We start from the raw sequence: 27,012 nt of genomic DNA, 5'->3' as shown, positions 1-27,012 counted from the left end.
ACTTCTTTAGACTATTCTATTGTTTTTAGAACCCCCTCCACACACACACACACACACACACACACACACACACACACACACACACACACACACACACACACAGAGAGAGAGAGAGAGAGAGAGAGAGAAGAGAGAGAGAGAGTTTCTCGAAGGTCCTCTCACAACCACTTTAAGTTCTAAGGTGCCTCATATTTTGAAGATAGCAGAAAAAAAATCACTGTGAAATCACGGAAAAATATCACTCGAACAACATTTCTAAATCTTACTTGAGAAAATCTTACTTGAGAAAATTTATTAAATTGATTGCTGTTGCCAATAACATTTAACTGGTTTTCATACTTTTCATAAAATGCAATAACAAATTTTATGGTAATAGTAATGGTCACTGGATAGATTATTTATCACTGGATTAAAATAAGGTTGCAGGTTTTTACAAAATAGTAGGAAATTACATAATAGTATAAAATCAGACTTGGAGACAAACAGTAGTGCCTCAATTAATCTGGAGTAATATTTTTATGTAGCAAGTGCAAAGTTTTAGTGTTTACCTAGAACTAACAAATATGAAGTTTATGCTAATTTATAATTGATTGAATTATTTTAATACATCTTAAATAAATAGTTATAGCATAACCTGTCTTGGGGCAAAATATGTGCAAATAAATTTTAAACATATTTAACTGGTGAACACATTATGCTTTTAAAACCTGTAGCCAGGCTCTGTGCGAATACATGAATGTAAATATAGAAAATAATAATGTTGAAAATGGAATGCAGTAAAAACGGAATGCTTCCCTCTTGGTCAAAGCATATGCAGCCTTTAGCACAATGGAGCCTATCTGAATGTTACAGACCTGGTGGAGGGTTTTCAGACTCCATTGTGCAACTGTTAGTTCCAGTCACCCTGCTGCAGCAGACAAGGTAATGAGGCAGAGTAAGGTGTGTGTGAGAAAGAAAGAGGGAGTGAGTGAGTGTGTGTGTGGTGTGTGTGTGTGTGTGTGTGTGTGTGTGTGTGTGTGTGTGTGTGTGTGTGTGTGTGTGTGTGTGTGTGTGGGAGAGAGAGAGAGAGAGAGAGAGAGAGAGAGAGAGAGAGAGAGAGAGTGAGTGTGTGTGTGTGTGTGTGTGTGTGTGTGTGTGTGTGTGTGTGTTTTAAGTTGGGCAAAGTGGGGGGAAGGGATGAGTGTTTTTTAAGGACTTTCTTTCCAGCGAGGCACACAGGGGCAGGCACAACATCATTAAAGAATCTTCGTCATAGCAACCACAAAAACCCTGTAGATGTTGCTTGGTGACGGTTCCCTGTAATGTGTTCATACAGAAGAAGACAATGAGGACCCCGACGGCTCACATTCCAAAACACAGAGGGAGAGAGAGACAGAGACATAGAGAAAGGGTGAAGAACAGATACAGACAGTGGGGGAGGGAAAAGCACTGGGAGGAGATGTGTGTACGTCCGTTAGGGTCAGAGTAAAGAGCAACGAAATCTATTTCCTTAATGGTTCTTTACAAGTCTTCATTTGTCGCAAATCAGACTATACAATATAAATATTTAAATGTTGATCTTTAAATCAAACATTAAAAACCAATGAATATTTATGGACTATAAAGTCTAAATATAGCAATATATAATATATAGCTTTTATGTAAACTGGCCTATTATATTTAAAACCACAACTTGAACAAGCCTTTATCAGCCACAAGAGTGCCTTGCATCTCAGCATTTACTGAAGAGTGAGATCTAGCCAAAGTCTACCAGTGGAGGTAGTTTTACATCAAAACATCTACTTACTGCAGTTCCTTTTTTTTCTGTGTGACTTCAATTTAAATTTGGAACCTGAATAAAAATATCAAATCTAAATATCAAAAATATAAAATTTTGACATGGCATACTGACTGGGAATACAGAATAATTTAGGGTTATAATATAGGGATGTGTGTTAAATTTAGATGTAATTTAACCCCTCAAAATCCACAGGACTTCATATTTTAATTACAATATTTCATATTAGTTTCAAAATTCTTAATAAATAAACCTTAGCAGTTACTGACTAAAAGTGGGCAGCTTAAGGTGTTTAACCGAGGCTAATAAATTAATGTTCATAGAACATACACAGACACATAAGTATGGCATAAATTTAAACAAAAATGTATCAGATATTCAGAATGCTTAACTGATGGACAACGTATGGACAGATGCATCATAAAAACACACAATTATAAAATTCTCTTTCTCTCTTACACACACGCACACACATGCACACACACACACACACACACACACACACACACACACGCACACACACACGCATGCACGTACGCGCACACACACACACACACACACACACACACACACACACACACACACACACACACACACACACACACAATTGTGTGATTCTATGTTTTCCTTGTGGTACTTTCTCAAAACACCTGCTGTGGTCTTTGTCCTTCATGGGTTGGAAGTCATTTCCTTCTTCCCACAGCTTAGTATTTGTTATCTCGTCACACAGAGCATCGCCACAGCAGTAGGACCTGACAAAGTACCTCTCACCCGTGTTCAAACCAAAAACACATTGACACTTTCTGTACTTTGTCCCCAAACAAATGCAAACTTTGAGACTCTCTATTTCACTTATAAATACTCCTTTTAATGAACTGTACTCATTATTAGACAAGAGGTATTATATATACAAAATTGACTAGATAAATCTCATGGTGTTTTTGTATTAGACACAATTCTACATTTAAGGACATAATATTCCTGTAGTGGAAGCCCTCAGACTTAAACTGGCCTAATGGCCAGTTTACACAAACTACACACCATAATGAGTTAGTACTGTATGTGGTGTGATAGTGTGTAAATGTAGATGAAGTGTGAAAACTGGTTGACTCATCTGATGCTTGTGAAAAATACTATGAATTTCCAACAGGTCCTGGTCACCGTTGTGTATGTGTGAGTTGCACAGATGTGTCACAGTGTTGGAGAGTAATGAGACTTCCTGCTTAGCGATCATCAGGCCAGGAAACAGGAAGGAAGTCAATGAGGAGGGTCAAAAAAATAAATGAGTGTATGTAGAAGGAGAGATATGTGTTAGGACAATACAATATCACAAAAAGCAGAGCAGATTCCCAAATATACATGAAGATAAAGTTAACAAACAAATGTATATGAATATTATCTTACGATCTATGAGTAAACATGTGGGCTTATAATTTCATTTGACTCAAAACTGTAAAATAAGAAGCTTTACAGAAATGGTCACAGTTCTGCAATATTTATTTGCATTGTATACCCTTAGGACCCTTGTGTTCAGTTTTACAAAATGTTCCTTTATTGCAGCTAGTAACAAAATAATTTTATATGTTTCATTGATAATTCTAATGAAAAACATATCAATGACAAAAAAAAAAAAAAAATTTCTGAGTGAGATATAAATATTGTCTAATACACTGTTTGCCTAATAGTATCCTTAATAACAAGATCTAGTAGTCTTCATATCCTGCAAGTGTATTTGGACTGCTCTTTCTATATCCTTCTACTGCTAATTCCTTAGAGCAGAAGACAAAAAGACAAAACTTGTTTTTGGTTGAAACTATTTTCTGATGTGTTACTGAATGTTTTGTATTGTTATTTTTTAAACATTTACATATTTTACTTATGTTTTTGGATTTTTTTGTGATTAATTGTACCTACATTTTCTTCATCATATGATCATTCTCAAATGTCAGCTCCAATGAAGAATTAAAGAAAAAAACAATCATACTTTAATTTTTGTACATTTGACTCTCTATTCATACAGATCATGTCAATCATCCAGTTATTCTTTACATTTGGATTCAAATACAAAGCAAAGTTTAGGATGAATAATATGAATGGAACTATACACAAAGTTGTGGTTGACCATGCTGTGGTAAAGGGATAGTCTGAATAGGAACAGTCCTTAACCATGACCTTAATGTCCCTGTCTATCCCTGGCCAGCAGACTAATATTTGGCAATGCTGTCTGAGCTTTAAAATGCAAAATATTAAAAATATATGCAACACAGGACCCTTTTCCACAGGAAATCTCCTGTTTAACAGTGATAAATGGTAAGTGATAGCTCAGTGGTTGAGGTGTTGCACTACTGGTCTGAAGGCCGAGAGTTCAAATCCCATCATCACTAATCTGCCATTGCTGGGTGCTTGAGCAAGGCTCTTATGCTGTATAAATATGATAAATGCAGAAATATTTTGCTCTAGGTAAGGGTATCTGCCAAATGTGTAACACAGGAGAACTCAGGCAGCTGTTCTGCAGAAATATAGAGATGAGAAAGAATGTGAATTTCTTGCATTGAGCCTGTAGACTAAGATTTTGATGTTGCTCTCCAATTGCTCATTGATACTAGCATCTAGCAGCTGCCACAGCTCTGCATCTTCATCATGGAGAGCCAGTGGGATGGGGCAAAGTGGTCACAAGATAGAGGTAACTGACAGGTCAAAGGGAGGCTAATGGGAGCAGGTATGGAGGCAGCAGCCTAGCCTAGCCTAGATATGACAACCATCAAAATAGTAGGCCCACCTGTATCCATAAGGTAAAACCCTAGGGTCTTTAGATTGTCTTGCTGGTAGAAAACATTAAAGCCAATTTTGGGTAAAACTATGATACTGTGAACAATGAGCTGAAGAATTGTTCATAAGTATCGATGTTAGGAAAGGATATAGTAATCTTGAATATACTGTCACTGAGGAAGCCTCACTCCTGAGCAGCACTGAGAATGTTGGAGAGAAAAGGACTAAAGACCAGCCTTGTTTCTCACATATATTTACAGGACAAGCAGAGGGAGAATGTATTATACTCTATATATTTGTAAATACTTGTAATATATTTAGTGATTTACTGTATGTTTTGAGAAATGACTAATAATCTGTAAGAAAACACATAAGATCTGTATGCATGTGTTAAGAAAAGGTCCACACACTCTACCCACCTGTAAAGTAAGGAAAATAGTAATTTGGCACAGACAAAGATAATAACCCATAATACACACCTCCACCCAGTCATTAGAAGGGTGGGAATGGGTGTTTTTATCAGGGTTGGTATATGGCAAATAAGGTTGAGTTTTGCCCAAGTTTATATTCATTTTTGAAGAAAAAGAAAACTGCGTGCCATATCCAAACAAAAATGGTCATGAGATGTATTCAGTAGGATGCATACTGTATTTTGTATGTTATATTTTGTATGATGTATTTTATAGAATATATATACAGCACATATCTTGTCTGACTTTACCTCAAATTTCCTTTTTACCGCTTACACAAAAGTGAAATGATTCAATATAAAGTGAAAAAGAAAAAATACTTTCAGATTAATTATTGTATATTAGTTGGTGGCTTCTGAAGAAGTCTAAATTATGCTTCATTGTCATTCTTTAGGCTTTTCTTGTGTTGAATGGCATGTGCAAAATCTCAGCAAGTTTAACTCTCACATTTGTGAGAGTAAACAGTGAGGCCCTGTCTTCATAGTCGCATACTTCCCACTCCTAAAAAAAGGAGTAAATATTTTACACAATATTTGACAGTTAATACAAAAAGGATATCTATATACATACATATACACACACACCACAATATAATTTTGATAATAATAAAATACATTTTATTAACTTAAGTACATTATTTTTTATAGTTTCACTTTAAAAGCAACAAAAGAAAATCAAACAGATAATACAGTATAATACACAGATTAAAGTACACAAAAGAAAATATATATACGACTTGTATCAGATGATAAACATCTGCAGTCTTCACAAGGGCTCCACACGCATTTACACACAAATCTGGCACCAAACTGATACATGTTCAATGTCATATTTGCTCTCAAGCAATGTAAAATTCCATTCACAGACAGAATCTTTCCCTCACAAGAGACCATGTCAGGTGAGATGACATCATGTACTGTTGGTGTGTGATGTTTAAGGGACGCTCGGGAAAGCATTAGGACAGAAGGGTAATGAGGGCATCAAGAAATTTTCCTTTGTCTTCCATCTTCAACTCAATAACTATAGAAACAACAGAGAATAAATCATTAAGCTCATACGTTGTGTAAGAAAAAAAAGTTAGTGTGCACGAGACTGCATGCGATCAAACGTGTTTATAAAAGGTCGACATACAGAAATAAAACACAGTAGCACAGTGTCAGTATCAGTGGGCCTGCTACATAAGTCTGCATAATCAAGTCTGAAAATAGTGGGGAAAATAGTGGTAGCTACAAAATATTTGTTGCTGCAAACAAACATGGAGATCAGTAACTGTGTTGTAAAAAGTATTATTATATGATTGGTACATGAGTCAGATCAGTCCAATATAAATTAGGTATTATTGTCAAAAAGCATACAAAATACAGCCTCTCAAATCCACACTGTGCAACACACTACATGTGTAAAGTGATTTTTACAGAACACTAAGAATAGATTTACAGTGAGGCCTGACATGTTGTCTTTAAATAGTTATTTTTAGATTATATTTACATGAAATATCTATTCCCAGATCATTTTCACAAGCCACAACTTAAATCAGGTTATACAAATTTGGACCTGCTTTGCCCAGCCGTGGCTTACTGTTGTTTGCAGTTACCTTACTTTATCCTGAACAAAAATGGTCTAATTGGGATGTAGGCCTGCCACCTGGTGGCACATACAGACTTTGTGTCTCTAAAATAGGATCTCCCTTTGGCTACACCAGTTACCTACTTGAAGTGTCAAAGTGATCATGCAGCGTCCTGGAGCTTGTACTTTCAGCAGCTTTCTCAAAGGCCCTGCCAAAGAAACTGGGGAGAAGAAAACCACAAATATCCATAATACAATTATTAATGTTTGCAAACACACATGCATACTTTTGGGTGTGCTTTCTGCTGTGGTATGAGCTAAGTGTCAATTAAATTGATCTGAAATTACATTAAATAGTATTTCCTAAGAAGACAGCTGTGCAAAAGACATTTCGGTAGGATACATGTGTGAATTTGAATTTTAAGAACCAAATGTTTCTACACAGTAACTGTCTAGAATAGTATGTGATTTGACCCACAATATAATTTTGTTGGCTTAAATCGTTTAAATCCTACACTAGTGCTATGAGTTTAGCACTTCAGTTAAATGTAGCGGGATTGAACTGACATTTCAAATTACAAAATATGATTCTGTGATTCATCAAAAGTTATTATGTAAAATCAATTTACCAATTTTACGTACTTTTTCTTATTAGAGGTCTCAGACTCTGGAGGAATGCCTAAAACAATGACAGTACCCTTCTCCACATCCATAGGAGCAGCCATAATGAGTGGCAACAGCTTGCAGCGCTTATTCCGAGTCTGACACAAACAGATGGAAACAGTTCTTTTTATATGAATCAGTTGGAATAATAAATACATTAATCAAAAAAGCATTTATGAATCTATTAAGCATGAATAAATTCCATATTTTATTTAGAGAAGTGTGGAAAAAGAGATAAAACCATTCTAAACAAATGCTCGTAAGAAATATTTACCATGAATCAGGCAGACAAGCAACCAAAGTCCCTGTGATAATTTTCATGGCTCGTTAGATTTATTTTTCCGACCAAATGTAATTGTTTTAATCTAATCTTGTTTTTGAGACATTCAGTGTATCATTTTTAGACCACAACCTTTGTCCAGAAGAAACTGGTCCAGTCTGGATACAGAAACATTTGTAAAATGATACACTATGAAATTTCTTGTACAAGTTTGTGTGCAAATGGGCAGATGAGCTCCTATCAGCCTGTGAACCATGAATGAAAATCTTGAGAATTTACACCCCCCCCCCCAAAAAAAAAGAAAAGAAAAAAGAAATTGTATTCACTTTTGACCAGATATCAGTCATGTAAAGTGCTTACAGAGCAGACAAAGGCCTTGAGCAGGTATTTACAGAGCAGAGTCAAGGCCAAAGGCTTGGAAAACAGCTTTACATCTGGAGTTCCCTGAAATTTAAAAAAAAAATTGAGAATTCTATGAAAGCAATGACAACACTTCATAAACTGAACTTTCAAAGACAAATTAAAAATACACATCCATGTATAATCCTCTAGTATCTACAAAGAAAATGTACTCATTCCTACCTCCAGTAAATGACAGTAAAGAAAGGGTCCTTGTGAGAGAATAAGATTAGTACAGATGCAGCTGGCAACTGTCTGCTGAATTGCCTTCAGCTTTTTCTTGGCAAGATCAATACCCAAATGCAGCCTTTCTATGTTACTCCTACACACACACACACACACACACACACACACACACACACACACACACACACACACACACACACACACACACACACACACACACACACAGAGGTTTAAACACATTAAACTAATCTAATAAACTATTGTGTGAATATTGTGTTTGAGCTTACCTTGAGAGGCAATCCAGAGCTTTGATGAAGTTGTCTGTAGCAGTCTCATCCTTCTCCACATTCTCCAGTAGAGCTGCAGTCGCATGCACCACGTCACTCGCCAAGAAACGATTCTTAAAGCCAAAGTGCACGCCAAAAGTCTGGACACGGATGTCTTTCATTCTTTTAACCACATAAATAAAGATTCCATATAAGCCAAAGAAAGGTCTGGGAATCAGTATGGAACATTCTGAACATTTACTTATTATAAACATCGTACCCAAATTTGTTGGAGGATTCCTCAATGACCTCACGCAGGTTCTCTTTGATTGACATGTCCATGGAGCTAAACTTCTGTCGCACCTGTTTCAGTGGGAGGCTGAGAAGACATGAAGATAAACTGGTTTAAAGTATACTATAATGAATCAAGATGATCCTGCTATATTAAGTATTTTATAATAAATATATTAAAACAGGATTGTAGCAACAATAAATCAGATTAAAATAAATCGCTCAGATTGTAAGAACAAAAATAACATTAATTAATGCATAAATCTATGTAATGGTAGCCTATATAATCCATAGAAAAGAACAAATGCCATTATTCTCTAACAGATTTTGTAATGTTGAATTTGAGTAGTGGCTCTGTGGATAACGGCTCTGGCTTACTGATCAGAAGGTTGAGACAAATCCATTCATCCCTCACTTTATTTAATGTTTAACCAAATAAAAATAAATAATTAAAAAACCCCAACCAACCAAACAAAAAAAAACCCCACACACAACCACCAGATTTCATTACAAGACTTCATTACATCAATAAAACTTATTTGTTGACTCAGTTGATTGTTTATTTTGCTCAGTTTAATGTTTTCACACTACCAAATTCTTTACATGTTCCTGATTCTGAAAATCTGAAAGATTCAGAAGGTTTAGAATACATTACACCGACAATATTGATGTGTCACAACACTGTGCAACATTAAGTTTAAACATACACACCAAATGAAAAGCATTTCAAAATAATTTTTCAGGTTGCTGAACCTACTCACTTCCAGGCACCCACTGATTTGTCCTACTCTGGATCAGATATGATTTAGAAATGAAGTATAATAGAAATGGAGACTCACCCCATGTCTGCCAGGAACTCCTGTAGTTTCTTCTGCCCATTGATGGACCAGAGTTTAAAACTGCATGAGGTGTAACAGGAGTTGCAGATGCTCTCATACAGTGACCAGTGCTGGTAAAAAGCCAATCTCAAACTAAAAGACTAAGTTAAGGGGGTGTAGACACAAAAACAAGCATGCAATATTGCTTTTACAAAAATACAGTTTTGACAGGATACTCGTATTCAAAAGTGATCCTCATGCAATCGATAGAGACAGAGTTCTCTTCATCCTCATTGCGATGGTTATGACGAGACACGTGCCTTTGCAGACTAGCGATGTCCGTTACATACTTGATACTGAAAGAGGAAGTAGATTCTTGTGTTTGATATTATTCCAAGTTCAGCCACCACACATTAAATGAGCATTTTGAATAGCTATTGATATAAGGACATCTACTTACTGTGTGATCTTTTCATGAACCCACTGATCAGTCAGACCAATGATGCTCCACCTGTCAAGCACATTGAAAGTATACATCTCGAATGATGAGCAAGCATGTACATACAGTCTATTTGTTTAAAAATAAACCCTACCACAGCATGTCTCTGGTATCTTTGGTCATAACCCAAGCCAGCTCAAAAATAACCATTGCTGCCTGCACAAAACAACACAGTGCACAGAACAAAACATCAGTGAAGGAGGATACACTAAAATCAAGAAAAAAAAATAAAAATAATAAAAAAAAGTCAGCACAGAACCCCATACTTACTGACGTGCCATGGTACTCATACTGCTCATAATCAAACAGGATATCCCTCCTGAAAACGGAGGAATTTTCATAAGTATTGATTCAATTGAAACTAACAATAAAATTAAGATGAAACTGGTATGACTGACCTTCGAGCTTCCCACTCTCTCCTCGCTCGCTGACGCTCAATTCTCCTCTCCAATGCCCCCTGAACATTGTTAAAACATCAAGCCAATAATATGCACAATATCAACAAAAAATTACTTTCCCCAGGCATTGGTAAGGAAACGAGAAATCCAACCTCATCAAAACGCCGTCGTTTCCCAGATGGCTCTGAGCCACCATCACTCTCATTCCCAGAATCCCCTCCATCGCTGTCTTCATCCTCATCATCACGAAATATGTCATCATAGGAGGGAACACCAAGGTCATCGTCTTGTTTTATTAGCAGTTTAATCTGCAATAGCAAAAATTTGTCTAACTGAATTTGGGTAAAATCTGTGGGACCATTTGAAACATGTTAACTGCAAAAATTAAAAAATTCACAGCCAGGTTCAGATTTAAAATGTTACTAATCTTACAGTGAACTGCACTTCCAAAAACATAATTGGCAGCATAGACTCATCCAAGTGACAAGATCAGTTTAACTAGTCAAATATGATATGCCTTTATAAAATGTGTTCTATTGAATGTCATTAGTCCACTTACAATAGAAAAATCCTTCATTTTCCTGTTTGTTTCATATTAAGCACACTCTATACCTTGAAAACATCACTTCAGACAGCAAGTCTTCTATCTTTATGATCTGTAGGAACTCTGTACTGATTCGAGTTTGCACACTTACCTGTGTGTCATTGTAAACGTTCACTACATCAACAGGTCTGTGAGTATCACAGATGAAGAAAACAGAGTCTTCCTCAGGCTGTAGAGTCTCCAACAGGTCTACATTTGCCCCACAATTAATCAGGACAAAATATCGGTACTATAATTTAAAAAGAGAATTAGTGAAACATGCATGCGTATAACTTTTGTTCCCAACTCATCAAATGCATAGGGGAAGATAATCAACTCAGAATAACCACAAAAAAAAATTAAATAAAATAAACATTACCTGTTCCTTATGTTCCAGAAAAGCTGTACTGAGCTCCTGCCATCCTGTCACAGGAACCAGTGTATACTGCACCTGGTCGCAATGGAACAAAGCCTGGAAAGGAATGACAGCGTTAAAACACAGGGCAGTATGTTACAGCATTAAGACTCTTTAAGACTCACTAGTGTTATAAAATCAACCAACCTGTAGGATTTTACACGCACACAGAGCATCAATGTCTGAGGACACGAACAGAGCCACTCTCTAAAAGAATAAGAATAGAATATATAATATAATCTCTATAATAATAAAGTCCAATAGCAGACAGCTGTTACTGGAGATATAAGTAGCTCAGCTGCTAACAGACAGCTAGCTGTTATGTGAACGATGTTAACAAGTAGCTGCTCAATGAAAGGCGCATTAAACTCACCTGATTAACGACAACATCATAAAACTCCTTTCTAATGTCTGTTACAAACATCTTAAATATAAAATATTCCACACACAATATCAACACCACAATGATATCTTCAATAAAAACTCTCTTGAGTGCTGAAACTCTGGCGCCAAATTCGTTTGTGAACGAGTGGGCGGGGCTTAAAGCAATAACCAATAGCAACAGAGTGACAGCTAATCATCTGTGGTATGGAATGAGCTATAAATAAAACCTTAAATATTTTTTTCGAATATTCAGATTTTATGATGTTTTTCCCCATATGTCTTGTAATAAAACTAAAATGCATTAAAATAAACTTTAGATTCTTACTGTTCCTGTATACGTAATATGACGCAGTTCCGGGAAAAGGGTTTTACTGTTTGATCGGCTGGTCTTATGGCATAAGCGTAATTTGATTCGATCGTGGGTTTGTTGTGGGGTTACGTCACATCCTCCTAGTCTCTTCCCTATTAAGGGAAAGCTCTTGTATTATCGTAATTTCAGGAAATATTTTTATAGTATTTGAAGCTTTATACTGGAAACAAGACGCCATGGTGGGTAATCAACGCTAAATGACCAGTGTACCGGGTCTGAGATTAGGATTCTTTTAAATGTAGTAATTTCTACACTTAAACGAACGAGCTAACTAAGCTAAGCTACAGCTAATAGCAGCAGTCTGCTGTAAAGCTGCACTGTCACTGTGTTTGTTTTGAAGGTTCCATGAAGGTTCGATGTTGGTTCGATGTTGGTTCGATGTTGTGGAGTCAGTTTTTATAGTTATCATTATTTCACTGGAGCAACGTTGTAGTATTTACAGCATTTTGACACAAACCGAGCCGCACTGATTCGAGGTGTACTGATTACTGATGGTCCCTGTTGTCTTTTACAGTTTTCCTTTAACATGTTTGATCACCCGATCCCTCGGGCCTTCCACAACCGATTCTCCACTCAGTACCGCTGCTACTCTGTGTCCATGTTGGCTGGACCCAACGACCGGTCAGACGTCGAGAAAGGCGGAAAAAGTATCTGAAAACCTCACAATTTTGCACTTTTTATTTAATCAACTTACTTCCTTTTATTGAATCATGATAAGTCTGAACAGTCTGTTGTATTATTCACTGTCATACAGTTTGTGCTGTTTCATTTCACACCAAATGTTGTTAAAAAACTTTGGCGTGATTGTTTTTTGTTTACTGTAGTGAACAGGTTTCTACATATGTTTTCCCTTCTGTCTCTTTTCAGTTATCATGCCCCCATCTGCATTAGACCAGCTAAGTGAGTACATATATTAAATGCTTTTCTTAAGTGTTACTGATGTATATTCAGGGCTGGTGTGTAGTGTTTTATTTATTAGGGGAGAAATACAAATGTGGTATTTCTGCCACAAATCATTCAACAGTTAACCACACATACACAAATATTGTTCTGGTGCTTGAGCATTTTGTGCTATCCAGTATTGCTTTTAATATTAATGGGATTTTGTTTCTAGGTTTAACCTAAGTGAGGACAGACATGCTCATTGGTCGCACATTTTGCTCATAGACCTTGATAAAATAACATATTATGTAGTTTGTCATGATACATCTAACTTGTTAATCATATGTCATTCATCATTGATAGAAGCTGTTTTTGGTCTTTCTTAATACAGGCAGACTTAATATCACATACCCCATGCTGTTTAAATTGACCAATAAAAACTCAGACAGAATGACACACTGTGGTGTTTTGGAGTTTGTTGCTGATGAAGGGATCTGTTACCTGCCCCACTGGGTAAGAGTCTGAAATGTAAATAATTAATTGGTATCAGTGAACTGAAATAATATAATATTTATTGTGAAGACTAATGAGATTTTGAATAAACAAATTCATATTTCATTGATCTTTGTATGGTTTTCTCACAGATGATGCAGAACCTCTTATTGGAAGAAGGAGGTTTGGTCCAGGTTGAAAGTGTTAATCTCATGGTGGCAACATACTCTAAATTTCAGCCTCAGAGTCCAGACTTCTTGGACATCACAAACCCCAAAGCTGTGTAAGCTGCATGCATTGGCACTGTTACAATTTAATGTCAGCCCTGTGGTCAAGAAAACCCTGCTGATCCAGCAAAATATAATGAAATTTTATGCTTTTTTCTGTAGACTAGAAAATGCTTTGAGAAACTTTGCCTGCTTGACAACTGGTGATGTCATTGCCATCAACTATAATGAAAAGGTGGGTGCATGCTTGAGACCATTATGCACATTTTTGTTTTTATAAGATGCAAAATATGAAAAGGTGATTTTTCATATCTCTTTTAGATCTATGAGCTACGTGTCATGGAGACCAAACCAGACAAAGCAGTGTCCATTATTGAATGTGATATGAATGTAAGGCTTCTGAATTGCTGTGTGTAGTTTATAGGTGAAGAATACAATACTACTACAGAGAATATATGCTAATTTAGTAATTTATTTAATTTATGTGTGTTTTTCTGCTCAGCATGGTTGTAAAGAGAGTTACTATACACTTCATGTTAGCTCAGACAAATATGGCCATTTTTAGTAGACTTTTTTCAACAGTGTTCCCTTTCAAGTAACTCAGTTTTATTTTTGGTTGTCTGATTAGAAAATTGCAGACACACACAATATTATACAAATATATGTATTCATTCATTCTTCTTTAGGTTGACTTTGATGCTCCACTTGGATATAAAGAGCCAGAGAGACCTACACAGCATCATGAGGAACCAGCAGTATGTTTTCATAATTACTTTAATGAAAAGAACATTGACAATCCCGAAAAAATCTAAATCAAATCTGTTTGCTTGTTAGGATGAAGAGACAGACCCGAGTAATTACGAGATGGATCTTGGATTCAGAGTGAGTAAAACAAAACACTGTCAATACATCCTTACAAGACAATTTACACACACTGAGCACTTTATTAGGAACACTACACTAATACTGGGTAGGGCCTCTCTTTGTTCTCAAAGCAGCCTCAATTCCTTTGGCAAGAATAGATCATTTTGTGAAATCCATGGCAAATATTAACAGGATTGCAGGTTTTTCAGGTGCGCTTCATTCAGTGAATCTCCTGTTCGACTACATCTCAATATGTTCTATTGACTTTAGATCAGGTGACTCGAAAGCTAACTGAAGAACATTGAACTTATGTTGTTCATGAAGCCAGTTTAAGATTATTTTTTCTGTCATGGTGCATTATCGTTAAGTAGCCACTGGAAGATGAGTAAATTGTGGCCATGAAAGGAAGCACATGTTCAGCAATAATACTTAACCTGTCTGTGACTTATAAGAGTTGATTGATAGGAATTAAATAAAGAATTATGAAAACATTTTCTACACCATTATACCACCTCCTGGCTACGTCGATGGACTCATGGATGCCATATGATTGACTGATTATAGAATTGCATAAATGAGTCGGTGTAGAATTGCATAAATGAATAGGCGTCCCTAATAAAGTGCTTGATGAGTGTATTTAGTCAGCAGTCATTATGTTGTATTAGAAATCACGATTAAAACAGCACTGAATTCCTTTTCTCTACCTACCTAGGCTTTCACAGGCTCTGGGAATCGCCTTGATGGAAAGAAGAAAGGCATTGAGCCAAGTCCTTCTCCCATGGTACCAGGTGACATCAAACGGTAAGGAGGAACCTTTTACCTACGGCCACTCTAACTAGTATATTAGGACTTTACATAAAACGTTTGTGATATTTTTACAGGGGTATTCCGAACTACGACTTCAAAGTTGGGAAGATCACTTTCATCAGAAACTCCAGACCACAGCCTCGGAGAACAGAAGAGGTACTGCAAATAACTAGTCAAATCATCTCTCTAATCATCTATCAACACAACAAACATTTCTAAACCTGAAATAATGAATAGTTCAAGAAATCTGTAAAAATATAGTGTCAGACACACTTCCATCAAAAAAAGGGAGACTGATTTTACTGATTCTGTTCTTTTTTTTTTTTTGTGCAGGATGACACACCCAATAGCTTCATTGCATTCTCAGGTGAAGGCCAGTCATTGCGCAAGAAGGGGAGGAAACCATGATTAAACCACAAGTAGACCAGAAAAAAACAATAAAAGCATCTACAAACTACTTGTGTTCTATTCTGTTTTTAGAAGTAAAGTTCAAATGGCAGATATAAGGACATTAAGGAAAGGAATTTACCGATAATCCATGTTTTTGCCACAGGATATGACATCATTACACCAAATGACTATACATGATTTTAATTAATTTATATATGCAGGGTTATCGTTTGAATAAAGTGTCCATGAGGCTACTTTTGAGCCATTATTGCTGGATGAATTCTGTCCCCCCCCCTTGTATTAATTATATTAATAATGCTATATCAAACCACATTAAAAAAAAATTGTTGTATCTATATCCAAATGCTCAAAACACAGGAGTGCCTTCCCTCATAAATATTTTCTAATAACAATGTGTAACATGAGGCGTGTACACCTTGAAAATAACTGATTTTAATACTAATTCATGAAAAGGTTACATAATAATCAGAATATAACTTGTATGATAAAGCAAAATTTGGTGTTGTGGTATTTTGTATATGTTTATGCCGAGTAGTTATATATTAATTTGTCAAAATTGATCATAAACTCTCACCAGAAAATTGATACTTATCCCTTTGCATTATTTAAATTATTTTGCTATACAGCTATTTATTGACATATAAAGTTGAAGCTGTGTCCCTTTGAACAACATTTACCAGCAGAAATGTTTTACAGTTAAGCATATATAATGCAAGTACTAAATTTGTACAGAGCTCTGAATAAAATACATTTGTACCTGCTACATTTCTGGTCAAAAGTCAGCACAAAAGAAGGTTTTCACAGCTGAAGCTTTTTATCGTGATATATAACAACATACAAATACATTGAATTAATGTGTGTGTATTCTTTAATACTATGTGATCATTTCAAATGACATAGCTCAATTTTGAAGGGTTTCCATTTTTGAAGGTATTTATACAAAAAATCATGTAGGTGATTTACTTCGTATATAGGGATAATCTTTATCTTTACAATGTTTTCTTATAAAACCTGTCTCTCGATTTTGAGAAACGAGTTCCCGTGATGCCTTTACAAAAAATGGTAGTAGTCTCATTAACCAGCAGAGCTGAGAAGAAGAATGTCACAGTGCTGTTTCTGTATCAGCATCACTGTAAAATAAGCCTAAAAATAGCAGACACTAATGGAGACAAATTCTAACAAACAACAATAAGCTCTGTTGCTTCACGCTAAACCTGAATGCTTTATGAATTCAGTGCAGACCTCACAGAGAACATTCCCTCTCCATATTAAGCATCTGATTGGTAGTTCCAGATAGCGATTTCACCATCGTCACTGCATGTGGCCAGCAAACCTGCTTCCTTTGGATTCCAGGCCACACAGTTAACATCTTGGTTATGGGCTTTGGGCATATGAGCTGATAAATAAAACATGGGCTGCTCAGGATCAGAGGCTGTTTCCTCTTTAAAAACACGAACTCCATCATCTCCACAAGCTGTAGCCAGTGCACCGGTCAGACGACACCTTAAAAAGGTTCAAAAATAAAAATGAACACATTCAGCAAAATATTGTATCAAACGTATTCAATTACTTTTATTCATCTGAGGCAAAAGACAAGCAGATTTCTTGTCAAGCTTTTGTAGTTGCCCATCGAAAAAGCTTGTTCAACTACCATCTAAAACTACCATACTACTGCTCCGGGTGTGTGTTCATGGTGTGTGTGTGTTCACTGCTGTGTGTGCGGACTTTGGTTGGGTTAAACGCAGAGAGAACAAATTCTGAGTATGGGTCACCATACTTAGCCGTATGTCACGTCACTTTCACTTTCATCTAAAGGAAAATGGCCAGTCCTCTCTCAAACATTTTCATTCTGTATGTACGCATGTTTAATCATAAAGCAATTCAAAGTGTTACGAAGTACAGTAATACAGTGATATCCTCGGGAGATTATAATTAACGTTAACAAGAACGTCCTCACCTAAAACACAGCACAATGGAGCTTCCACCTAGCTGTTGGGACTAGCTAACGCACACATGATTTATTTACCTCTCCTTAGTGTTAAAGCCGAGAGCTTCATCTGTATCTGAGATATATCTGTATAACATCACATCTTAGATTTAAAGCAAATGTTTTTTCTTGGTGCAAAATGTCATGAAAACGCAATAGAAAGTGCAGTAATATTTGGTGAAGCTCTCCTGAATACGTTTATAGATATAATAATGACTGGAGGTTTTATTTAAATCACCCGCTATATATTCCAAATACACATACCGTGAAAATGTTAAGCCAAAACATGTAGTGTGTTTAAAATGGCAATGAGACATTGTAATAGGAACATTACAGAGTCAAAGACAATGGTCAACGCAAATTCTTGTACTTACCATGCCACATCATATACTGTACGGCTGTGAAAGCCAGACAAGGTGCAGACACACTTCCATGAACCATCGACAGATTCATCACCTGTAGGGAGGTCACATTTTAAAATTCCTTTTAAATTGGAAAATCCTCAACATCAAAGCCTTTGCAATTCATTCTTTCAATACATTTTCATGTCTTTCAATTCTTTTTCACCTGCTCCACACTCCTTCCATATTTTTAGAGTGCGGTCATCACTACACGAGGCCAGTCGCTGTCCCTCAGGGTCAAAGGAAAGACTCCACACTGTTGATGTATGTCCTTCTAAGGTTGCCCGGCATTCCCAGTCATCATCCTCTTCTTTATAAATGCACACTTTATTGTCATAACTGGCTGAAGCTAGAAGCTGTAATAAAGAAACACTATTACATTGACATGCTCAGTAACAGAATACTGTTTTATTAGTCATACAGGCAGAAGTGAACTTAAACAAAAAAATACATACCTCTTGTGTCGGGTGCCAAACAACATGTTTCACATCCTGTGTGTGAGAATTGACCACACTCACACACTCATACTCATCCTCTTCATCCACTGAAGAGAAGAAAAAAAAGCAGCTAATATAAAGCTTCACATTATATCATTGTGTCTGGTAAGATAGAAACAGCTATTACTGCTCAAGAATTTGAAGTTGCATGCAAACTAAGATTCAATAATATTTTCCAAACTGCACTGATGCCTTAAAATGGAAAAGGAACACGTTCAAGATGATGAACCAAAAAAAGTGCAACCATCTTTTAATATTATTAGTTAGGTTTAAAATCAAATTTATAATTAATGGTGATTAAATAGTAAAAAACAAACATAACATTGTCTAACGTTGACAAGTCTGCCACTTTAGTAGGGAATACTTCCAAAAACTGAGCTGCCAATTTACAAGTAATTACAATAATAATAATAATAATAATAATAATAATAATAATAAGTAAAACTTCCTCTTAATAGAGAGGGATTTCATGCTGTCAGGTGGTGTATAAAATCTCTAGAATAAAACCTGTGATAAACTGATAGTCATATTGTTGGTACTTTTACTCATTTGACTGAAGACCAAAAGGGTCGTTTTTGATGTAAATTCAATCAGAAAATACACACCTTCCCATATCCAAACACTCTTGTCTCTGCTGCAGGTGGCCAATAAGTTACCCGATGGGGCCCATGCGACACACTTCACCTCATTTTCATGTCCCTCCAGGACTGTAAGGCACTGAGGAAAAAAACAGATCGAAGACTCTGAGTGCCAAGTTGTGTGTTTATTTTTACAAATATATGTTGCTGTAGCCCATTACAGTTTCTAACTATTCTTCATCTTTGCCATCGGTGGAACGGGTCAACTAAAAGGTCAGCGCTGGCTATGTATTAATGTTCAGCACAGCACTGTTAACAAGACGTAACTGAAACTTAATGTGTTGTGCTTGTACAAGGCAGGTCAGGAGAATTGTTCAACTCTGTATTCCTGCTTCTGTAACAAAAAACCTCTGACAAACCAAATTATCCACTGAACAGCAGTTCATTTGTAAACTAAGGGGTATAATGAACACACTGTGTTTTAAGTAGTATGAGGTATAATTAGCAACTCTCCATCAGAACCATAGGTGTGAACACTGAGCAGATACATGCTGTGGACATACACAAGCATATAGTTTCACCTGAAAATCGTTATCCTTTTTTTTCCAGATACACGTGGTGGCATCAAAGCTGGCGGATGCGAGATAATTCCCACAAGGAGACCAGGAGATCTTCCTGACGGTCCTCTGGTGTCCATCTGACAGCACACTTTTACACTGCCAACTGTCTCCTGTGAGGACACAAACCATAGAACGTCCATTACATAAAGTGTGCCTTACACTTCAGGCATGAGTATGAGCCAGTGACCAGTGTGGACGTGTGAATAAGATCTACCCTCTTTGCCCCACACACGTATAGCTCGGTCTCCTCCACAGGACGCCAGCAGCGCGCCTGTCGGGTCCCACGCCACATACCAGCACCGTGAGTCTGGGTGAGCGCTCAGTCTGTGCAGCAGCTGCAGAGTGTCCTTCATTTGATGCTGTTCTAACACGGGAACCTTAATGATATACACTTAAGTCACCTGTTAACGTTAACAGAACACTGCTTGCTACTTATAACGATGGTTTATCAGATACTTCCGACTTCGTCTCGTTCCGCCTTCGGTGCTTCCTGTCCAATTCTACTACATAAACTATAGCGCCCCCTACACTCAGAATCAGAGTCAGGTTTATTGGCCAAGTGTTTGATACGCACATACAGTAGAACTTGGTTCCAGCTGTTTGTGACTCAAAAGTACAGACATAAATAACACTATACTATACAAGACAAGACAGTACAGACTATACAAGACAATACAGACAACACTAGTAACACTATATAAGACAAGACAATATAATACAGACATAAATAACACTATACTATACAAGATAATAATAAAGACATAAATAACACTATACTATACAAGATAATATAATACAGACATAAATAACACTATAATATACAAGACAAGACAATACAGACTATACAAGACAGGACAATACAGACATAAATAACACTATACTATACAAGAAAATATAATACAGACATAAATAAACTATACTATACATGACAAGACAATACAGAGATAAATAACACTATACTATACAAGAAAATATAATACAGACATATACATATACATATACGTATACTTATACATATACATAATAACACTATACTATACAAGACAATACAGACAAAAGTAACACTATATAAGACAAGACAATACAGACATAAATAACACTATACTATACAAGATAATAATGCAGACATAAATAACACTATACTATACAAGATAATATAATACAGACATAAATAACACTATAATATACAAGACAAGACAATACAGACTATACAAAACAAGACAATACAGACATAAATAACACTATATTATACAAGACAAGACAATACAGAAATAAATAACACTATACTATACAAGAAAATCTAATACAGACATAAATAACACTATACTATACAAGGCAAGACAATACAGACTATACAAGACAATGCAGATGTGAGACAATATACAGTATGATAGTTAAATATGAATACAGAATATATGACTAATCAGTTATGTACATAAAGTGTGAGAGTGCATGGTAGTGCAAATAACAGTATTGTGCAATATTATGCTTTTTGTACAATATGCAGCAGCAACAGTGTGTGTAACATATACGGATTATGTGGTGATTGAATGTACTGATAATGCAGTACTTATAGATATGAAGCAGGGAATATAATTATGGTGAGTTGTTAAGCAGTGTGATAAGGCCCTGGGGAAAGAAACTGTTCCTGTGTCTGGCAGTTTTGGTAAACAAAGTTCTGTAGCGTCTCCCAGAAGGGAGGAGCTGAAAAAGGTTGTGTCCAGGGTGTGCTAAATTAAAAAATGTTTATCTGTCTGTCTGTCTGTCTGTCCAGACAGAGATTAATTAAGGCAGCATTTGCCCCTTAGTGTCTGTGTGAACAGATGATCTGGGCTTCACTATCACTGTAATTTGATTGATTTCATGACACCAGTTTCTCTACTCGGTGTGATAAACCGCTCTTAAAGATATAGTATGATATATTATGCTATTTAGGACATAAGAGGATATTTATTCTGTTACTACTTTGTGACCTTTTGTTACTCTACGAAACTGAAGACAGCATGGAGAACTTTTTCTTGTTTGTTTATTTGCTTGTTTAATATTTAAAAAGCGTATATAATATTTAAAAACTCTATAAAACATTGACGTGGCAGTTTTTAATTGGGTGTAAACCTTTTAGAGTTGTACTAATAAAAGATGGAGCCTCGGTAAGGATTAGGGCACAGACATGATCACTTCACAGTACACTGCAGCCTTTTTTTTACGGTAACGCCGTAAAACAGGAACCGGAAATGAAAAGAACGGGGCGAAAACGCGGAAGCGGATAGTCTGCTGCTTAATATACAGCCTTTGTGTTTTTGTTTTGTGATTAGATGTAAAACGCGACTATGGCGCTGTTTTAGTTACAAAACGTGTAAGGTTTTGTGTTTGAGAGAGGACATAATATATTTTGTAGTTCGTCATGTGTTAGTTTGTGTGAGAATCTTAGTTATTTATATGTTTGTGTAGCTGTTGAGTTCTGGGCCTCTGCGTTTACTGAAAACTGTAAATCTTCCGCTATGACTGGATCTGTCTCTGAGTAAAAACACTCTTTGCTCTATTCGGGTAAGTAAAATAATGTGACCGATTTTTAAACCCACCTTTTAAAAAAAAAAAGAAAAGAAAAAAGTTTTATTAGTCTTTAATAATAAACACATAACTAAGCTGCCATTTGACGGTGATCTTTGTCTTTAATTTTCACAATAAGGTTAAATAATAAAGGACAAGAAACCAAAGATTTTAATTTGACACAAATATAACAGGTGTAAATAATTTTGTTGTTGTATTAAAAAAAAATACATAAACGGGATTTTATTGACAAGGGCGAATTAGTGGTGTTGAATGATAAAAACCCAGGAAAGAAAATGTATATGATTAAAGTGACCAGTAAACATCATATTAGTGTTTACGTTGTTGCTGTTATACTTTATAGAACTAAAGTCTTTTTTTAAAACTGAACTCCTGTGACATGTGATGATTTGTGTATGACGTTATTTACTTATTTGAGAAATAATGAGACACAAGCATATATTCTAGAATATATTATTCATGAGAAACATGTTGACAATTTGTGTCCATAATAAGTAGAGATGGCACTGATGCATCAGCTACTGTATATGGATCCTGTAACAAAAGGCAAAACATAGAAATAGACTTGGAAAAAAAAATACTTTTGGGACTGGAGATGTAACATGTTTTTTTATATTTTCTATACATTCTATTGTATTTATACTTTATAATATCTATTATATTTACCCTATATGCTTTTTGTTTGAAAAAGTTTTACTGTGAAGTGTGTTCTGTAGTGGTATATTTCTAATAATTAGTTATCAGGATAAAGTTGTTTATTTACCACACAAATCTGCATATTCCACATCTATTGTTCAGCTGGGTGTGTGAACCCACACACACACACACACACACACACACACACACACACACACACACACACACACACACACACACACACACACTTTGGTCCAGAGTGTACTTTCAATTTTCCATGCATATACTGTACACTGTTCGTGTATTTTCTGAGGGGGTGGTTGGTTTCTTTTTCTAAATACTGAAACTTAATTGAACTCTGCACTTTGATGATGCTCAATATGTTTTATATTTATGTACTTTGTGTATTGTAAAATGGTGATTTTGCTGTTCAAAACAATTGACCTTAATGACGGAGTTTGACTTTCTGTAGATACATTTTAAATTCAGCTTTTGCAAAATTATGTCAGAAACTTAAGTCTTGTGAAAGTTTTTAATGAAATGATTTTCCTTAGTTATTTAGTGATTTGTGGCTTTTAAAACTGTAGTGGTGTGTTTCTAATAATTAATCATCAGGATAAAGTTGTTTATTTACCACACAAATCTGCATATTCCACATCTATTGTAGTGTAAAATGGTTTCTGTTCTATAATTATTAGGATTAGGTCATTTGTCAAGCGGATGCTGTTATAGTATTTCAGACTGCAAACATAATACAAATTGCTGAGTACTGCTGAAAATGTACTCGTATGCTAATGTATACTTTTGTCTGTTTTAGTATTCTAGGACAGTCATCTGCCTGTTAGGCCCTGCCATATTTTACTGTGCAGTTGTGAGATTTGACTGGTGGATGATGTATGCCCCCGCTGGAAACACTCTTCCTGGAGCTCGCAGGAGACGAGGTGGACCTGCAATTCCCAAGCAGCCTGAACGCAGTCTGGCGTCTGCGTTCCCTGGGGCGCTCTCCATCACAGCCCTGTGCACGGCCCTAGCTGAGCCAGCATGGCTGCGAGTGCACGGAGGAACCTGCCCTAGACAGGAGCTCGGGGTGGCTGATGTGTTGGGATACATTGACGAGAAACTCATTGAAGGCAATTATTCCACAGCTTACTGTCACTAATCAGGCACTAAACACTCTAGAGCTCATTAGAGAAGACTGTTGAGCTTGTGTTACAATCTTAAATACTTAACGAACACCTTCACATGAACTGTGAAGTGTCTTTTAGAATATGCTACAAGTTCAGGCACATCAACTCAAATAGCCATCTAGCAGCATAATGCATGTGACAAGATGCTTATTGATAGCCAATTTATATAAACAGTATTCTTTAATGCACCGTCATGTCTGTCCACATTGTAGCTAATTCTCAACACTACATTAGCCATACTATTAACAGTTATCACTGTAAAGTCCTGGCTCTTCTTGTGTTCAATGCAACAAAATAGGCAAAAATTATAGTTTTTAATAGTCATTTTTTAAAAAAAATTCAAAAATGTATATAAGCAATCCATGTTTGTTCTGTTTTCCCAACAGACTACTGTATTAATTCCCAGACAGTCCTACTGTTGCGAGTCATTGCTGCCTTCTGTTTCTTGGGCATCTTGTGTAGTCTGACAGCTTTTCTCCTGGACGTCTTTGGGCCTAAACACCCGGCTCTCAAAATTACACGTCGATATGCCTTTGCTCACATTTTTACAGGTAATTCAGCATATCAGGTTGCATTATAATATTTTATTTTCTAATGAAACCATGCACTAAAACAGGGGAATGGACTCCTGAAGAGAAATACTGATATGAAAGTTTCTGCCGTTTTCCCTTACTGTCTAGTGCTCCAGTGTGCCACTGTGATTGGCTTCTGCTATTGGGCATCAGAGCTCATCCTCACACTGCAGCAGCAACACAAGAAGTATCATGGCTCGCTCATCTATGTCACATTTGCCATCAGTTTTTACCTGGTGGCTGGAGCTGGAGGAGCTTCCATTTTAGCCACAGCTGCTAATTTACTCCGCCATTACCCCACTGAGGAAGAGGAGCAGGCCCTTGAGCTACTCTCTGAGATGGAAGAGAGCAGTGAGACTTATCCAGTTGACTATGATATTGCCAACCAGTTCCAACCACCACCTGCATACACTCCCTGATGAAAAAGCATCCTAAAGCCCTCCCACCCCTCCCTACTTAAGGTAACTTTTTAAGCCTTCCAAACAAATCAAGGACAGAGCAACATGCAAAGTCTATTTGCCATATAATAAATCCTCTCCATGTAGGCCTCATACTTTACAATACTGTATTCCCAGTTTCCCCTTGTCTCCCCTTCTTCCACATGTTTAAAACTGTCAGTTGTGGTATTTCATTATGACCACGCTTCTGGAATGGCTGATAAATGACTGGGAAATGTTCATCTTTTGTTAGCATAATTTGCATGTAGATGCCTCTAGAGGCTTGAGACCCAAACAAAGCTCCTTCTAGATTTGGTAAAAAGTGGCATGCTTTATTACTTACAAATGTGAAATATGGACTGAGATTAGGTGCACAGTAATCCAGATGCTTGTTGGGCTCATTGAATTGGGTTTGAGAAATTTTTCTTCTTTTGTTAAATGAACATTGTCGTTCTCTTGTAACATTCCATGTGTAAAACAAACAAAAAGAACCTTCCCATTGTAGTTATCTTAAAATGCCACTATGATTAATGCTTTTCATTATGTTTGGATGTAAGATTGTTCAGCTGGGTATGTGCACTCACATACACACACTTCCATGCATATACACCATTCACATATTTTCTGAGGGGGTGGTTGGTTTCTTTTTCTAAACACTGAAACTTAATTGAACTCTGCACTTCGATGATGCCCAATATGTTTTATATTTATGTACTTCGTGTATTGTAAAATGATGATTTTGCTGATCAAAACAATTGAGCTTGATGCCGGAGTTTGACTTTCTGTAGATACATTTTAAATTTAGCTTTTGCAAAATTATGTCAAACTTAATTTTCTCAGAAGTCTTGTGAAAGTTTTTAATGAAATGATTTCCCTTAGATAGTTATTTAGTGATTTGTGGCTTTTAAAAGGAAATGAACATATTCGCCACAGCAAATGGACTATTTATTTGATCTTGTATATTGTTAACATCTACTTGCATATGTATGGCACTGCCATTTTAGCAGGTTTAATTGGCTGTGATTTTGAAGTGGTCCATTTTGCCAGCTTGTGTTAGTATGTACACCGTTAGATTATAGTTATATAATATTTCAACATCTGTGTTTTTTGCTGTATGCTTTGCCCAGGTTATATAATTGATCATGTCCCAGCTCAGAGTGCTACTCCAAAATTCATCTAAGAAAATCACAAGTCTTGTGTGCATTCATATATGATCACAGTTCATCTAAATTGTTATAGTTCTGTAATTGTTTGATGGTTCACAGCATGCCCAGACAATGTAACGTGTGTGTGTTTACTCAGTGATCACTAGAGATCTGACTGGAAACATGTACTATTGAATTTCACACCCATTGTTTTCGCTTTTATATTGGGGTAGATATTTGGGACAATTCTCCTGTGACAATGTTCCTCTTTCTGTATACATTTATGTGCTTTATCTTGGAAAATAAAGGATCATGGATGATTTTTGTGGTATTGTGGCTTGTCTGGGTGACTTTGTTCAAAACATTTTTTTTTCTTTAAAGTAATAACAGAGGTGTGTTGATTTAAAAAAATCTGTTAAAAGAAGAGGAAATTACAACAACCAATTGCATTTCTTTTTATTACGAATTTATATTGTCCTGTTTGATGGCAATAATAATAATAATAATAATAATAATAATAATAATAATATGTAGGACTATAGAACAACTTTATCTAGTCTGCTC

At 36.2% G+C, this 27,012-nt stretch overlaps 4 protein-coding genes across 5 annotated transcripts; 2 read left to right on the top strand and 2 right to left on the bottom strand.

The window, feature by feature from the left end:
• Positions 1-5,622: 5,622 nt before the first annotated feature.
• Positions 5,623-11,921, bottom strand: cdc45 (CDC45 cell division cycle 45 homolog (S. cerevisiae)). 2 transcript variants are annotated; one of them, XM_027167223.2, is made up of 18 exons: positions 11,754-11,920; positions 11,528-11,587; positions 11,345-11,437; positions 11,078-11,215; positions 10,535-10,690; positions 10,383-10,441; positions 10,255-10,303; positions 10,079-10,140; positions 9,946-9,996; positions 9,722-9,841; positions 9,507-9,638; positions 8,657-8,755; positions 8,398-8,559; positions 8,108-8,246; positions 7,886-7,969; positions 7,225-7,343; positions 6,727-6,803; positions 5,623-6,036 (listed from the first exon to the last, which is right to left on the bottom strand). In XM_027167223.2, the coding sequence occupies exons 1-18, from the start codon at positions 11,802-11,804 to the stop codon at positions 5,972-5,974; spliced, it is 1,716 nt and encodes a 571-aa protein (XP_027023024.2). In that variant the 5' UTR covers positions 11,805-11,920; the 3' UTR covers positions 5,623-5,971. The 2 variants fall into 2 exon arrangements, 1 of the variants encoding a protein (XP_027023024.2); XR_007137689.1 differs by having other exon boundaries at positions 5,641-6,036; positions 7,212-7,343; positions 11,754-11,921.
• A 218-nt stretch (positions 11,922-12,139) lies between these two features.
• Positions 12,140-15,863, top strand: ufd1l (ubiquitin recognition factor in ER associated degradation 1). Its single transcript, XM_027167225.2, has 12 exons — positions 12,140-12,313; positions 12,649-12,781; positions 13,002-13,034; positions 13,408-13,529; positions 13,661-13,791; positions 13,898-13,970; positions 14,057-14,125; positions 14,422-14,490; positions 14,570-14,617; positions 15,312-15,400; positions 15,481-15,562; positions 15,740-15,863. Exons 1-12 carry the CDS (start codon positions 12,311-12,313, stop codon positions 15,812-15,814), a joined length of 927 nt encoding a protein of 308 aa, XP_027023026.1. The 5' UTR covers positions 12,140-12,310; the 3' UTR covers positions 15,815-15,863.
• A 366-nt stretch (positions 15,864-16,229) lies between these two features.
• Positions 16,230-20,399, bottom strand: ciao1 (cytosolic iron-sulfur assembly component 1). The gene is made up of 7 exons (XM_027167224.2): positions 20,115-20,399; positions 19,862-20,010; positions 19,308-19,419; positions 18,661-18,749; positions 18,372-18,561; positions 18,179-18,260; positions 16,230-17,320 (listed from the first exon to the last, which is right to left on the bottom strand). The coding sequence occupies exons 1-7, from the start codon at positions 20,251-20,253 to the stop codon at positions 17,086-17,088; spliced, it is 996 nt and encodes a 331-aa protein (XP_027023025.1). The 5' UTR covers positions 20,254-20,399; the 3' UTR covers positions 16,230-17,085.
• A 1,727-nt stretch (positions 20,400-22,126) lies between these two features.
• tmem127 (transmembrane protein 127) lies at positions 22,127-26,779 on the top strand. The gene is made up of 4 exons (XM_027167415.2): positions 22,127-22,447; positions 23,925-24,237; positions 24,681-24,845; positions 24,975-26,779. Exons 2-4 carry the CDS (start codon positions 23,997-23,999, stop codon positions 25,283-25,285), a joined length of 717 nt encoding a protein of 238 aa, XP_027023216.1. The 5' UTR covers positions 22,127-22,447; positions 23,925-23,996; the 3' UTR covers positions 25,286-26,779.
• The last annotated feature ends 233 nt before the right edge of the window (positions 26,780-27,012 follow it).

This window comes from Tachysurus fulvidraco, chromosome 14 (assembly GCF_022655615.1).
Source record: "Tachysurus fulvidraco isolate hzauxx_2018 chromosome 14, HZAU_PFXX_2.0, whole genome shotgun sequence".
NCBI lineage: Eukaryota > Metazoa > Chordata > Actinopteri > Siluriformes > Bagridae > Tachysurus > Tachysurus fulvidraco.
The sequence above is the reverse complement of the archived record's forward strand: the minus strand, read 5'-3'. Positions and strand labels throughout refer to the sequence as shown.

Bases quoted from the DNA above. Each gene is read 5' to 3' on its own strand.
- ciao1 (XM_027167224.2), bottom strand. From the start codon at position 20,253: ATGAAGGACACTCTGCAGCTGCTGCACAGACTGAGCGCTCACCCAGAC. The intron at 19,420-19,861 runs GTGAAACTATAT...TTTTTTCCTCAG, and splicing joins AAAAGGATAACGATTTTCAG to TGCCTTACAGTCCTGGAGGG. The intron at 18,562-18,660 runs GTATGTATTTTT...TCTTTATTACAG, and splicing joins TTTGGCACCCGACACAAGAG to CTTCTAGCTTCAGCCAGTTA.
- tmem127 (XM_027167415.2), top strand. From the start codon at position 23,997: ATGATGTATGCCCCCGCTGGAAACACTCTTCCTGGAGCTCGCAGGAGA. The intron at 24,238-24,680 runs GCAATTATTCCA...TTTTCCCAACAG, and splicing joins TGACGAGAAACTCATTGAAG to ACTACTGTATTAATTCCCAG. The intron at 24,846-24,974 runs GTAATTCAGCAT...CTTACTGTCTAG, and splicing joins CTTTGCTCACATTTTTACAG to TGCTCCAGTGTGCCACTGTG.
- cdc45 (XM_027167223.2), bottom strand. From the start codon at position 11,804: ATGTTTGTAACAGACATTAGAAAGGAGTTTTATGATGTTGTCGTTAAT. The intron at 11,438-11,527 runs GTTGGTTGATTT...ATTCCTTTCCAG, and splicing joins GTGCGTGTAAAATCCTACAG to GCTTTGTTCCATTGCGACCA. The intron at 9,842-9,945 runs GTAAGTAGATGT...TTCCTCTTTCAG, and splicing joins GTTCATGAAAAGATCACACA to TATCAAGTATGTAACGGACA.
- ufd1l (XM_027167225.2), top strand. The intron at 13,530-13,660 runs GTAAGAGTCTGA...GTTTTCTCACAG, and splicing joins TCTGTTACCTGCCCCACTGG to ATGATGCAGAACCTCTTATT. The intron at 13,792-13,897 runs GTAAGCTGCATG...TTTTTTCTGTAG, and splicing joins ATCACAAACCCCAAAGCTGT to ACTAGAAAATGCTTTGAGAA.